General features: G+C 44.0%; 2 protein-coding genes across 2 annotated transcripts in view; both read left to right on the forward strand.

Annotated features, from left to right (window-relative positions):
- Nucleotides 1-3,512: 3,512 nt before the first annotated feature.
- Nucleotides 3,513-16,043, forward strand: part of LOC144829108 (pyrimidine-specific ribonucleoside hydrolase RihA-like) — a 103,145-nt gene continuing 90,614 nt past the window's right edge. The window contains exon 1 of the mRNA XM_078687915.1: nt 3,513-3,776. Coding sequence (XP_078544041.1) covers nt 3,555-3,776 — 222 coding nt within the window. The 5' untranslated portion in view covers nt 3,513-3,554. The remainder of the gene's footprint in view (nt 3,777-16,043) is intronic.
- The window catches only part of LOC144829109 (pyrimidine-specific ribonucleoside hydrolase RihA-like), a 585,216-nt gene continuing 572,698 nt past the window's right edge, over nt 3,526-16,043 (forward strand). The window contains exon 1 of the mRNA XM_078687916.1: nt 3,526-3,542. The gene's annotated coding sequence lies outside the window, so the exon portion shown is untranslated. The remainder of the gene's footprint in view (nt 3,543-16,043) is intronic.

The raw sequence follows: 16,043 nt of genomic DNA on the forward strand, positions 1-16,043 counted from the left end.
AACGGCGCAGAGATGCAAGGGCCCCCTTTAATGGAGTTAATGGAGCGTACAGGGGTAACCACGGGGGGAAGTACCCTCACGGTAAACGGGCCCTCTGCGCATGCGCACTTCGGCGGAAGGGCGTGGTTAATAAGGGGTACGGGGGTAAATGCAGGGGCAAGTACCCTCTCGGTAAACGGGCCCTCTGCACATGCGCACTCCGACAGGAGGGCGTGGTTTAAGTGATAAGAATATGACACCAGTTAGTGACCTTGCCGTAGGCCCAAATAGGATACGCAGAAAAGTAATTTTTGTATAACTATGATTGATACGTTAGATTCGGATAGGAAATACCTTGTACTAGAATTATGTTAAGGTTAGCCATCTGATATCTGTATATATCAATTGTAATCAAATGTCATAGAACGTTTTTCTGCGCAATTGTGTAAATATTGTTTATTTTAATTTTTGATTTATTTTTATGTTTTAATAAATACGGCAGGGGGTTGTACAACCACCGCTTCCAAAGATCCCTCTCATGTCCTTTTAATAAAGTTTGTTAACGGAAGGGGGGGTCCTCCGACAGTCCCTGGCCATATATAAGTACATGTTTTGGCCCTGGGAGATGGGGTACCCAGTGCCACTATTTGCTCAGGGAGGGAGCACATTATAGCCCACTCCAGAGTAATTGGGCCAAGACAAAAGCGAGCACTTATTAAATAGGAGTTGGCCTTTCATAACTGCAGCAGTCATTCACCCATTCACAGCTTGCCACTAAGCACAGGCTCTGGCCACAACCCATTCCCAGCAGGAGTGCACAGTGTGGGTCTGGCACAACTCCTTGCCCGTAGCCAGGCCCTGTACTGACTCCCCACAGGTGTGCAAATCCTGCAGTTAAGAACAGGGCTTGGAGTGTGGCCAGGCTCTGCACCTAACCCACTGCAGGCGTGTACAGCATGAAGTTGGACACACAGTCTAGTTTGCAGACAGGAGTGGTACACAATCCCCCCAAGGGTGGTCAACCCCCGCTGCATATGGCCTTTGGATGTGCGAGGCAGGGCGTTGGGTGCTGGTGCAGACATTCTGCTAAGCCTTGCACCAACCCCCTTTGGGCTGCCAACACCCTCACTATGGCCATGATCTGTGTCTCCATGTACACAAAGCAGTATATACTAGATGACACCAATGCATGTAGAATTCAAAATGGATGCAACATTCCATTGGTATGCATGTCAGTGTGCTGTGTTTTTCTTCTGAATGTATCATCACTGAAAGAAAGTTAATGATGATTCCTCACTAATAGCATATCGCTAGAGACTGCACTAAGCATGCCCCATACCCAAATATTTTTTTTAAATGCACCAACCTCTAGGACCTTTTTTTCCTCCTTCATCATGGGGACTGAGTCCCTGAGTTCTGAAATTGATGGCAAACATATTTGCTGATATTATTAGCAGTCAATCAGATTATTATCTTTTGATCTACCGGTCCTGCAGGAGTCCTGCAGCAAAAGATATACATACATTGTTTACCTTAATTTCTCAAAAACTACAAAACAAATGCACGACAAATTACAAAATGCACACTTTCTGGCTAAAGATCTAGCTTTGTTCCAAATTTGATATCATTCATTTCGTCTTTTTTGGCTGTAAAGTTTTAGAAATGTCCTATTTTAAATAACATAGGCCCCACTTTTTCTCGGCCCCCACTAAATGGATCACCTTGCACCTTTCAGAGAAGGAGCTGAGGTGGATGAACTTGTATTTGGACAGTTTCATGAACATTCATCAAACGGTGCCAAAGTTAAAGCAAAATCAGCTCCTTTCTGCTTGTTGCTGGAAGGTGTCCATTCCTGTGCAAAAACAATCCAGCCTACAACACAGGCACACTTGCACCATGGTACAAGGGTACCTGCGTTGGCACTAGGCTACCAAAATGGTACCAGCGCTGTGGGAAAGGACAGGAATGCACCATATTAGGTAAATACGGTGCTGTCCTGCCCTTTCACTCAGACTAAGGGGAAGCGCGGCAAGGTGACTTGCTGCACTGTGCTGCCCTATGTCAAAACCCCATAAATGTGGCCCAAAACTATGTCTAACAATGGAATGTGCTGCAGTCTTCAAATGCTGGCATTGCTGATGGTGTGATACATTATGCTGGCCCCTTCGTAGCTGTGCTTAGGCTGTCTCTAGAAATTAGTAGAGCTGGCTCATCATAAAACCCATTACTTGAACATCTGAAAGGTACAGACAAAAAAAATTGTTTAGCCTTCAGAAAGAAATGATTTTCGTTTCTTAGATGTCCATCTCTTGGCATTCGTCCAAAGTCACTTAAATAGCCTGCATTCCTTCCCAGAAACCATAAGGGAAGATGGGACATGCCCCCAAGCACTGTCTCTGTGAAGTAAAAGATATTTTAAAAACTGCTTCCACACACACCACCCCACTGCTTGGGCTCACAAGCACTTCCTTCAAGCAGAGTGACGGTCTCTGTGCTTCGAGTATTGTTATGTCAGAATTCATTTATATTAGCTTAACTTTCAACACATATAACTCTTCACAAAATAGATAAAAATGAGTGTACAACTATCCAATATCAATGTACAAAATTCAAAATACCGATTGTGGTAGGAACATCTTCGTACAAAATATATTCTACATACTCTTAAAATAGAAACACAGCAGGGATATGCGTGCTGATCACTCTAGCACTGTCTGTCATTTCTGTATTAGGACCTGAGAAAATTTAGCACCTTTCGTAAACGTCCGAAAATAAATAGGAGCCTATTTACAGGCTGGTGTGAGTCACTCTTGCACCACACAATGTGGTGCAAGAGCGACACAAACCATAAGTCAGATATATGAAGCCACGTAAGGCCACTTTGCATGGTCCTGAGTGGCTCCATAAATTTGGCTCAAGGCAATGCAGTGCAAATCACTGTGTTGCCTTACTATGCCCTGAAAAGCATTCAGTGGGTGTTGCATGGGTGTTCCCATGCAACTCCCATGGTTTTTGAAACATACCCTGATTTACCAGTACTGGTAAACTTGGGAATGTGCCAAAAAGATACGCCTTCCCAGGAGAGGTGTAACAAGGACAAATGTAATCATTTCTCTTCGTTACTTCCTCTTTCTATGTGTGCTGAATTATGCAGCACACATAGAGGATTATGCCTCTCAGGATTGTTTTTGTGCAGGAAGATGTCGCTGTATTGCCTTAAAACCAGTGCATTTCTGCCCTTTGCCTGTCATGCAGTGCAATGACTTGTTGCTCTGCACTGTGTGACTTTCCCATAGTTTGTGTGACAGGTGCGGCTGGAGAGAAGGGTTGTAGGATGTTTTACGCGTGTTTTTTTAGAACTGGCTCTGTGAGTTCTTTCCTGGAAATGGGTTTGTTGTGTTCTAGCCTTCCGGCTGAGGCGTGGGCTTGTGTATCTGTCTCAATAACATCATATCAGGGATGGTGTTCTCTGGGCCCCAGGCTGCAGCATTGTAACACTCATCTCAATAAATACCCCGCGAGCCCAGTCCCTTGTCTCACTCTGCTCTTGTCTCTTCCTGCAATTTTCCTGTTGAATGGCTTCCACATCCCCCGCCGGCATGATGCCCCACGCACCGGAGAAGAAAAAGTTCCTCATCGACGTGGACTGTGGGACAGATGATGCCCAAGCAATCATGATGGCTCTGGCAGCTTCTCATGTGAAAGTGCTGGCCATTACATGTGTCGAGGGCAACACCAAGCTGGACAACGTCTGCAAAAATGTGTTGCGGGTGCTGAAAGTCTGCAATAGATGTGACGTGAGTACAGAGCTTTCTCTAGCTGGTGAGGTGGGGATGTTTTCTTTTACTTTAGTCTCACCCCTTCCATCCTGTACGACCGAAAGCATGCTAGTAGGGCCAACTCAGCCTTCCATTCTGCCAATTAACTCAGTAATATAGCTACTGATGTTTTGGGAGATTAGAAATTGTTTTTTGTCATCTATGCGCTATATGCATTCTAATGTGATAATGTAAAGTGTAGAGCACCAAGCATAGAACGTGGTGCCCTGGGCACACTTATCAGCAATTTAACCTGCTTACACCAGGTCAGTGCAACTACTGCAGAATTATAAGTGCAATTTGCAGGTTCAAAAATCATCAGTCTACGCTTAGCTTTTTATCCTGTGGAGTGACTAAAATGAGTTACAGTATTGAAGTATGCTGGGCTGGAGAGGCGTTTTATTCCACCTGCATTTGCCTGGTGTGTGGGATGGGGCCCTTGGAGGCCAGTTTTGAAAGCCCAGGGGCGCTCCTGTTGCCTCTGACTCTTATTCCAACTCCGCAAGGTTAATTACGGCAGGCATGGAGAGGCTTGTAGAACGGGTGACTCCAACCAGCTGATAGTGAGCTACCAGTAGCTCCCAGACATATTCAGAGTAGCTCACAGCCTTGGGTTCATTTTTAAATAGGCACAAGGTAATACATTCCTTTGAAATTAAGGGAAGCCTGTGTTTATTTTAGATTATTATCATCAGGCTGCAGATAGCAGAGCCTGAGAAGGAGCAGTGCTCAGTCAGATTTATGACCCAAGGGCAACAACTGGAGCACTGAGGTATTTAATTCTTAATAAATGCTCTTGTTAACTTGTTATTAGAGCTGTGACAAAATTATGTTTCGGAATGCTTTTAAATAGGAGAAAATGTAAATGGAAAGTTACCTTAATGGTTAAGTTAACTCTTCATTGTAATGTTCTCCCATTTCAAAGTATTACAAACAAGAGACCTCTTGCACCCTGTGTACAGTAAACACTGCCATAAGTATTACAGAAAAATGCAACCAATTTTGAAAATGAGATACATTTAAAGTGCCGAAAAATGTTCCACAGTATTATTATTTTTGCAGAACATTTATCTGCATTTAAAATTTTTCCCATTTTAAAAATGATTTTATGTTTGTGTTATACATGTTACATATATTGAAAGGTATGTCCTGTTCTACAATTACATACAACACAGGCTCTCAGTCACCCATACAACTATATCCCTTTCATCTGCACACATGTTCATACATCCCCAAAGACCACCCTCTCACTGACACACATGGCAGCCCTGTCATAGTGCCCCAAATCAAAGTATTTTGCTTAAACCATCGTTTCTGACTCTTTGGACATTAGGCTCAGAGTAAATGAAGCTGGGTGGGGGGGTGTCTGGTAACAATGCACTAGTTGTTTACCTTCAGTAGCTCACAGTGATTTTCACTGATCAGAAGTAGCTACCACTACAGAAAAGTTTCAAGAACCCTGTTCTAGAAAGAGGGAGGAGGAAAGATTAGGAAGGTAGAGAGAAAGCGGTCAGAAAGGGAGAAGAGAGAGAGATGAGAGAAAAAGAGAGAGAATAGATGGGTGGATGAAAAGAGATTGCATGAGGGTTCGACGGGTGCAGGTCAAGTTTGAGCATTTTTGCCAGAGTTGCTCTTGCTTCCCTAGTCCAGCCCAGGAAAGTTAATGGCAGCAGGGCAACAAAAGTGACAGCAAACAGAACATATAATGTTAACATCATGACCGCTAGCCTCCCTGATATGAAGCAAATGCATTGAAAATGCACCTCTTTTAGTGGCACCACATTGATACCATAGGTTGGCCCAATAAATAGTTTTAGAAACAACCATGCAGTGATATGAGGGCATTTGGTATCCTGTGTCAAATTTCATTACATCCAGCAAGTTCAGACAAGAGAGACAAGTGTGTGATTAATTTGTGGAAACATTACTGCTCTACCAGTGACATAACCAGTGTGTCATTGACCTTAGTGCTAGGCAGTGGTGGCTGGCATCAACAGGGTGGGCACATGTGCTCAAATAAAATAAAAAAACATAAAAATAAATGGGTGCGCATGCACTAATACACTTAAAATATATTAAAAGTAAACTTACGATAGGACAGATCCTCCTGTTTCGGACCTCTTGCAACTGAAGCTCGGCCACCAGGAAACTCCCGAGACCAATCCTGGTGCTGCTCTCATTTGGCACTCCCCAGAACTCTGGAGGCCTGCACTTGCTCTAACCCAGCTGTCTTAAGACAACTGGGTTAGACGTTTCAAAGTGCGCATGTCTGGCTGTTCATCTCAAGACAGCCGGCCAAAGGGACTTGTGCGCTATAAAAGTGCACATACAGCCCACCCTTCTGCTGTCATTCAGCAACGGACCTTCCCCCATCCTGAAGCTCTGTTAAGGACAGGAGAAATAAAAATAAAATGACAATGAATTACCATTTTATTCTTCATCTCAGGCTTTGGGGAGATTTTTAAGTGGGGAGACACTCCTCCGCTCAAATGGAGGAGCTGCCCCTGGAGCTAGGGGGGAATGGGCATCTGGCCCCCTGTTTTAGCTGTGAAATAAAGCAATAATCAGGGTTCAGTGGGCCCCTCAGGTCTCTGGACCTCTGTAACTCTGCGACTGCAGCACAAATTCATGCTGCACCCCTGCACACTATCCTAAGGGATATGCCATACGGACAACTACAAGTGTGCATTCAGCTGTAAATTTTCAAAGGCAGGCTCCAAAGATTTCACTTGGTGAGATTTCCACCAAGAGGCTGCTTTTAATCACTGTAAAGTTGGGGTAAGAGGCATGAGAGAGAAAACCCGAGGGCTTTGCTTGAAATAGAAAAATATACACCGAAGTCACATGAATTGTCGGCCATGTTCTGGCAACAGAAAGGGGATCATGTCATGATTGGTGAAGTCTGTGAAGAAATTGGTGACAAGGACAAATGTGAAAATAAAACAGATTATTAGGTTCAACCCTGTGAGAGCATGCGCCTACTTTGTGAGACACTGTTTTATGCAAAAAGGGTTTGGAGCCCGCCCGCTGCTCACCATTTGTAGGCCTTCGTGGCACTCTTCTTTACAGCCTTGTAATTTGTCATGGCAGGCCTAACGTCATTTTCATTCCTCTTTGTGGTGCAGGGACCAAGTGCTGATTGATTAAATTTAAACAACTGCTCCTGACATGATTGAGGTAGTATTTTGTTCTGTTAAACGGTTATTACCATGCAAACAGAAGATGTGTGACTGGCAAGAACATGCCCAGCAGGACAAACACAATTGCAAATATTTATTTTCTAAAGTTATGCTTCTTTTATTTTGCCAAGTCTTCTTTTCTCATTTCGCACTCATAATTTTTTTGTTTTTCCTCAGCTGTCCTCAAAAGATGCAGGTTATTATTTCTTTCCTATATGTAATTTCTGGAATTATGCTTTCACACATAATCATGCAGGCCACCCCAATCCACCCCACTCCAATCTGCCCCACTCCAATCCATGCCAATCCACCCCACATCAATCCGCCCCACTCAATTCAATTCAACCCAGACCAATCCAATCCAGCCCACTTCAGTCCAAACCACTCACCCCAGTCCAATCCACTCCAATCCATCAGACTCCAAGCCTCCCCACTCCTATCTGCCTAACTGTAAATCATTACACTCTAATCCAAAACAATCCCACTCAAATCCAAAACAATCTGCCACAATCCAAAACAATCTGCCCCATTGCATTCTGCCCCACTCCAATCCAAAACAATCTGCCCACCCCAATCCTCCACACTCCAATACAAAACAATCTGCACTACTCCAATCTGCCCCACTCCAATCTAAAACAATATACACCACTCCAATCTTCCCAACTCAAATGTGAAACAATCTACCCCACTTCAATCTGCCCCACTCCAATCTGCCCACCTCCAATTCCAAAACAGTTTGTCCCACTCAAATCTAAAGTAATTACAAGGAGATGATGAACGGAGTGCTTAAACATTTCAGACACTCACCACCAGTCACAGATCTGGTTTGAATCACTCATCGTTCTTTACCTCATTTCACCACCACAGTTCAGCCCCACTCCAATCTAAAACAATTTACCCCACTCCAATATGCCCCACACCCATCCAAAACAATACACCCCACTCCAATCCAGAACAATCTGCCCCACTCAATACACCCTCTCCATCCCAATACACCCCATTCCAATCATCCACAATCCACCCCATTCCAATCGACCCCAATCCAATCTACCCCACTCCAATCTAACTCACCCCAATACAATCCACCCCACTCCCTCAATAGTGCACCCCGCTCCAATAAAACACAATCTGCCCACTCCAATCTGCCCCACAATGCATCCCACTCCAATCTAAAACAATCTGCCCCTCTCCATCCAAAACAACCTGCCCCATTTCAATCCAAAACAATCTTCCCCAATCCAATCCAAAACAATCTGCCCGACTCAAATAAAAAACAATGTGCCCCACTCCAAACCAAAACAATCGTCCCTACTCCAATGGGCCCCACTCCATTCTGCCCCACTCCAAACCAAAACAGTCTGCCCCACTCCAATCCAATCCATCCCACTCCAATCCAATCCACCTCACTTTACCCTAATCCAATCCACTTTACCCCAATGCAATCTACCCCAATTCAATCTAATCCACCCCACTTCAATCCAATCCACCCCAATCCAGCCAAATCCAATCTGCCCCACTGCAATCCACTCCATCTAATCCGCCCTACCTCAGTCCATTTCACCTCACTCCAATCCAATCCACCTCAATACAATCCACCCCAATCCACCACACTCAATTCAGCCCCATCACTCCAATCCAGTCCACCACACTAAAGTCCATCCCACTCAATCCAATCCAAAACAATCTGCCCACTCCAATCTTTCACACTCCAATCATAATCTGCCCAGCTCCAAAGCAATCTGCCCCACTCCCTTCTGCCCCACTCCTGTCTAAAACAATCTACCCCAGTCCAACATAATCTGCACTAATCCAATCTGCCCCACTCGAATCTAAAACAATCAGCACCACTCCAATCTGCCCCACACAAATCTAAAACAATCTGCCCCACTTTAATCTGCCCCACTCCAATCTGCTCCCTTCAATCCCAAAACAGTCTGTCCCATTCCAATATAAAATAATATGCCCCACTCCAATCCAAAACAATTGGCCTCACTCCAATCCAAAACAATCTGCTCCACTCCCATCTGCCCCACTTCAAACCAAAATAACATGCAGCACTCCAATCTGGCACACTCCAATTGGCCCCACCCTACTCCAATACAGCCCACTTCACCCCAATACAACCTCTCCATCCCAATACACCCCGCTCCAATCCACCACAATACACCCCATTCCAAGCCAATCCAATCCAATCCAATCTACACCACCCCAATCCAATCCATCCCAATCCAGCCTAATGCAATCTACCCCACTCCAATCCAATCCACCTCACCCCCATCCAATCCACCCCACTCCCTCCCCAATCCACCCCACTCTAATCCAAAATAATCTGCCCACTCAATCCATAACAATTTGCCCCACTTCAATCCAAAACAATCTGTCCCCCTCCAATCAAAAACAATGGGTTCCACTCCAATGCAAAACAATCTGTCACACTCAATCCAAAACAATCTCCCCCACATCAATCCAAAACAATCTGCCCCCTCCAATCCAAAACAATGTGTCCCACTCAATGCAAAACAATGTGCCCCACTTCAATCTGCCCCACTTCAATCCAAAACAATGTGCCCCACTCCAAACCAAAACAATTTCCCCCACTCCAATCTGCCCAGTCCAGTCAGCTTCAGTACAAAACAATCTGCTCCACTACAATCTGCGCCATTCCAGTCTGCCCCACCACACTCCAATCCAAAACAATCTGCCCCACTCCATTTTTCCCCACCCAATCTAATACAGTCTTCCCAACTCAAATCCCCCACTCCAATCCACCCTACTCTAATTAAATCCACCTCACCCCAATAAAATTCACCTCAATCCAATCAAATCCAGCCAAATGCAATCTACCCCACTGCAATCCACCCTGCTGCAATCCACCCAACTCCAATCCACCCCACACCAACCCAATCCACCTCTATTCAAGCCACCCATCCCACCTGAGTCCAGTTCACCTCACCCCAATCCCATCCATCTCAATACAATCCACCCCAAATCATTCCACCCCACTCAATTCGAATCCCCCTCACTCCAATCCAGTCCACTGCACTGCAGTCCAGCCGACTCCATTCCAACCCACCTCACCCCATGCCAATCAATCAAATTCACACGACTGCACTCCACCCCACCCTAATCTAGTCCAATCCACCCCACCCTAATCCATTCTGTCCCACTCCACCCCATTTCTATCCATCCCACCCCACGCCACTCTAATCCACCCCATCTAGTCCACTCTACTCCACTCTACTCCAACCCACCCCAATCCAATCCACCACACTCAAGTTCCGTCCATCCATCTCACTCAATCCATTCCATATAGCCCACCACACTCCAATCCACCCCACTCCAATCAACCCCACTCCAATCCACCCCGATCCAATCCACCCCCTCCAGTCCAGTCCAATCCACCCCTTCCACTCCACTTTAATTCACCCCGCTCTAAACCACCCTACTCTAATCCAACCCACCCCAATCCAATACAATCAGCCCCATGCCAATCTAATCTACCTACTCAAATCCACCCCAGTAATGCCACCTCATCCCATTTTAATCCACCCCACTCCAATCCAGTCTACCCACTCCAATCCACCCCACTATACTCAATCCAACCCATTGTACCCCAATCCAATGAACACCAATCCACCCCACTACCTAAATCCACTCCAACCCACTCCACCATAGTCCACCCCACTCCACTCCACTCTATGGCACTCCACTCTAAATCAATCCACAGTTTATGAAACTGCTCTCTATGACCCTGAACCACTGAACTCTACTTCCACAACTCAACTCTATATCCATTACTCCACTCTACAACACTATACTCTAATAAATCCAGTGTACGACATTCTACTTCCCCACTCCACTCTAGCACACTCCATACCACTAACTTTTAGCCATACTGAAAAGCAGCCATACTGGTGTACAACATGGGAAAAACACAATGCCAAAGCCAATATCTCTTGTATAGGCGCAACCTATTGGCTTTGCAAATGCTTGTTAAATATCCTATAGAGTAAGGCACCTACTGCATAGATCTACCCACAAATGTATTTTCATAATATTATAATAACGAGGAGATGACTGGTGGTTAATGTGCTTGATGGAGAGATCTTTATTTTATCTTATCACACTTTTGTCTCATCAAGTAGCACAGAGGGACAGTGTGCTTACTGCAAGCACAATGTATAACAGGCAGATCACAGATTTGTATTTTATGTAGATAGTTAAGTGGGTTTCTGCTATTGTCACAGCGATCCTTTTGTTACTTGTAGATTATAAATTACAATCCTACTGTAGCACAGTGAGGTATGGACCAACAACAAGGAGTTGCACATAAACTGCAAGGCATAAGTTATTTTTCTCGATATTTAATTATTCTAACATTTCTAAAAGTAGTAAGTAGTTCCTTTGGGTAGTAATTAAAGTTAGTACATACAAACCCAACCTCTGTGTTACATTTTAAATCAAGACTTTGGGTTTATGCCAGTATTGATGTAAAGTAACCCCTAAACCTTGTAACACTGTCTTACATAACCTTGTATGTGCATTGATTTACAGTTTTGATTGATTAATTGTCTCTGTATAATGTGTGTGTGTGTGTGTGTATGTGTGTGTGGGTGTGTGTGTGTGTGTATGCATTGCATTGTCTTTTTATAGTGTGTTGGTGCGTGTGTGTGTGAGAGATATAAAGCACTCTGACATTCTACATAGGGATGGGTAGTGCTATACTTTTTTTTAAATAAAAATACATTAGCAAGTACTATTCAAATCGTTAATTGTATGGAATAATGGAAAACATATTAAGGTAGATATATCTTACATTCGTACAGTGCATGCTTGTCTATTCCAAAAGTGGTAAATAAAGGCAAAGATTAAATTATAGTCTCTCTTAATCACTTGTGAATTGATAACAAGCTGAGTGCCTGTTGTTCCCTCCAAGAATTTGGCATCTAGGCAATAGGGTCCAGATAGCTCTTAGCCAAGATAAGACTCCAGCAACAGGAGGGCCGGTGACTTTTAAGTGAGGCCTTTGTATTGAGCCAAGATGGAGATGAAAATAAGAAGCCACCTTCGCCTTCTGCAAGTTGCTGTTTCAAACAGAAACCATATCAGACAACAAGCGATGCAGCTTAATGTGCCCTTCTGTTGACAATTTGCACTGGGAAAGATTTAAGATATTCACTGCAGATGCATGGATCCTAGATCCTTACCCTTCCTTGTTCCATTCACATTGTCCCCTACATTCTTTTAATGCTTTTCTGGATACTTATGTAACTTTTAACGGATGTAAATTGCAACATTATTGTTCCTCATGCAAGGCGCTCTGATTCCTTCGGGTCTAGCCAGCGCTATATAATAACTCATTAATTAAATTTGTTCCCATTTAGTACTCTTTCTCTCTTTGTCTACCTCCCTAGCTCCGAGCTTCTATCCCCTCTCCCCTGAATCTCTCATCGTGCTTGCTAGTCTACCTAGCCCCATGTCCTTTGTGCCCTTTGACTAAGCACTCCTTCTCCCCTTGTTGGGGAAAGATCCAATATTTATAGTCTGGATTCTCAGCGAACCCGCTGAGAGAGTCCACTGTGCCAAGGGAGCCACTCACAGCTGAGGTATGGTATGGTACCCCTTGCCAAAGCACTCCCTCTCCCCTTTTTGGGGTAGGATCCAGTTTGTAGACCTTGGAAGCTCAGAGACCCCTCTGAGAGAGTCCACTGCGTAAAGGGAGCCTCCTGCAACTGATATAGGGAAGTGATACCACTTCCCCCGGAATCACAGCTTACTGGACTTTGGATGTTGCTTTGACTCGTCTACCGGTTTGTGCCCCCGTAGCCCTTCCCCCTTCTCTTTCCATGCGGTGTCCGTCACCCTCCCCTCCTCTTTCTCGCCTTGATTACCTGTCTACTTCCCCAGCTCCTTCCCCCTCCCCTCTATCTTTCCCCCTTACGTATTTGTGCTTATTGTTTATCTCGACCTTACAAGTAACTATGTTGCCATGCTCTAATAACTGTGTAACCTTTGTAATGATGTAACCTGTAACTATGATCTGATGCTCATGTAAAGCGCTCTGATACCTCCGGGTCTAGCCAGCGCTATATAAAACCTTTAAAATAAATAAATAAAATAATATGTGCCATATCTGGAATATGACTGCCTCATTTCCTGCACTACCTGAGAGTGAGTATGTGTGATAGTTAAAGTGCAAAACGATAAAAGAGAAATATTCCTGGCCATGGGAGGATTGACTCCTTTGCTCAGATTCTGTGAACTACCTCTGCTAGTCACTTTCCCTTACCATAACTACTGATACCCTCATGGACGTCAAATAGGAGTCGCCATGGGTCACAGCTGTGACCCCTGGCTTGCGCTTTGCTACCCCTGGCAGAGTCCCTGGGGCATATTACCAAGCAATAGAGATAAATATCGCTATTGCTTGGTTAGAGACAAAAATTTACCGCTGAGCTACGGCGATTTTTATCGCAGATAAACCTTGGTATCAGCAAGGTTTATCGCAAATGCGATAAAAATCGGCCGCAATGCATGAATATCGCTGTAAAGTCAGCGATATTCATGTATTACCGAGCTAATGCTCTTAGCCATGTTATCCACCTCCCATTGGATAACATGGCTAAGAACTGCTCAGGGCAGGTGTTAGCTTTTGGAGATATTCACGCTTAGCGCGAATATCTCCAAAAGTTGGTAATAGGAGATAGCGATGTTAGCGACTGTTTCCAGTCGCTAACATCTTGGCACGCCCACTTTGCATGTCATTAGTGATAAATATCACTGACATGCAAAGTGGGGCCCAAGATGGTCGCTATCTCCTACTAGCTGTCGCTAACTGGTGTTAGCGACAGCTAGGTAATAGGGAGATAATTTTATCTCCGCTTTCTTGGCTTTTAAAGCCAAAAAAGCGGAGATAAACCCCCTTGATAATATGCCCCTCTGTGACCCCTGATTTACAAGGCTCACTCTGTAATGTTTTATTTCTGAAAAAGAAAAACAAGAATTCCACTGTAGTGCAACCTGCTTGTGTTGGAAGCATTGAACAAAGCTACAGATACTGACACGCTTACTACGTTAGCTTTCAGTTTTGTTTTCACCCACTTGTAAGTGTCTAAATACAATGGGGCAGATTTATGAAGGCCTTGCGCCGCCGGTGCGTCACTTTTTCCCATGTTAAAAATGACGCACCGGCGGCGCAAGGCCTTCATAAATCTGCCCCAATGTTGCTATAAGTAATGAACAGACAGGTCAGAGGTTCAGTGCCTGACGCCAAAGGGATGGGCCTCTGAGTATATGTGTGTGCGTATCCTGGGAAAAATGTGATTTAATTTGCGTATTGCTCTCAGCCCATGGTGGTGTGTATGCTGAAAAGGGTTGAGTGCAACTGACCAATGCCTAATGGGTTTAAGACTTGCATTGCAGTGCCACACTAGCACTGCTGCTGCAAAAGACAGATCGGATTTCAAGCAGGTCCGTCAAGCACTGTATGCTTTGTTATAAAAGAAATATAGAGTAACAGCTGTGGAAGGGCCTTTAGATTGGTAAATCTGCAACTTAGTGCTGAAATGAAGAGATAAGCATTGTTATGACACCTGGACCACCCTTAAAAAAAATACCAGAACACAGTGGGTATCTTTGGTCAGCTCTATTCAGCATTTTAAGGATTAACTGAGTAAACATTTTATTACAATCAGTTCATGATACTAATATCGATAATTTACAGTGCTTAGAATTTGCAGAAGTGTGGATATGGGCACTATATATAAACAAGTAATAATAATAAAAATAATAACTTGTTTTTACACAGTGCTTCATACCTGGAAACAAAAATATGCTTCCAGAAATATTCTACTTGCACTTGTCTAAAAAATCTCTGAAAATACAAACGATTCAGAAAACATATATAATGCGTGAAGATAGTCTTTGGTATTTTTATTAGTATTACCATTAGTATTATTAATAATAATAACAATCATAGTAATATTAATAAAATATAAAAAATACAAACCAATAACAATAATAATAATAATAATAATAATAATAATAATAATAATCATAATAATCATAATAGTAATATTAATAATCATCATCATCATCATAAAAATAATCATAAAGAGGCCAATTATTGTATCTATGGTGTGGACCCATGCAGTCTGTGTGCAGACTGATTGTGAAACAAGGAGGAGTCTGCACATATACTTTTATCAGGTTGTACCTGTACCTTTATGTTAGGCTATACCTGGTCCAAGAGAGTTTGTGTTTGGGAAACAGAGGGCTCTGGCTAAGCTTATGAAAGTATTGCCTGGGCATCAGCGGAGGGTCCTCCGCAAAGGCAGAGGACATCGCCCCACTGCCTGGCTCAGAGCCAGCAATTGGAAAATAAAACGATGTTCTAGCATCGTTTTATTTTTCATTTGCCAGCTCTGAGCCAGCTTGTGAGATAGGGGCGGGGTATGGGAGGAAAAGTGTTATGTGCGACTCCCTAACTGTGCAAATGTGTTTGGCCGGCCAACTCAGGTCGACCAAAACACACATCCGCACTTAGGTTTCTCCAGCCGGGCTACATTGAACAGCTGAGCTGGATAAATCCCCACAGACACCCTGGGCTGAGCGGAGCGTCTTTCCAGATCATTCAGGCCAATCCCCGCACTGCTCTACAGAACGGGGATTGGAAGGGAGTCTGTCCCAGGGCCTGCTGGGACCAGGAAGAGGAGAGGAGGCACAATACGATACAGGAGGCAGCTGGTGGCTTCAGATAAGTAATTTTTATTTTTAATACATTATTCATAACACCTCCCTTTAGTGTTAACCCCCCCATGCTCCCTCTACCTGCCTCACCACCCTTTGTTTGTGGAGACCCCCACAGCTGGGCATATAATGATGTAATTTGGCATTACATTTTACGGCTGGGCATTTGAGGCCACCTGTGATAGCGTGCCCCTTTGCTGATCACTGTTGTATCTTGGGTATACAATGCTGCATTCTCCTTTAGATATGGGTGAAAACTTGCATCTTGTTATCTATTTTAGTGTATTTGCTGTTATTATGGAAGCTTGCTTTTATTGTA

Source organism: Lissotriton helveticus, chromosome 4_1, assembly GCF_964261635.1.
Source record: "Lissotriton helveticus chromosome 4_1, aLisHel1.1, whole genome shotgun sequence".
In the NCBI taxonomy this organism is placed as follows: domain Eukaryota; kingdom Metazoa; phylum Chordata; class Amphibia; order Caudata; family Salamandridae; genus Lissotriton; species Lissotriton helveticus.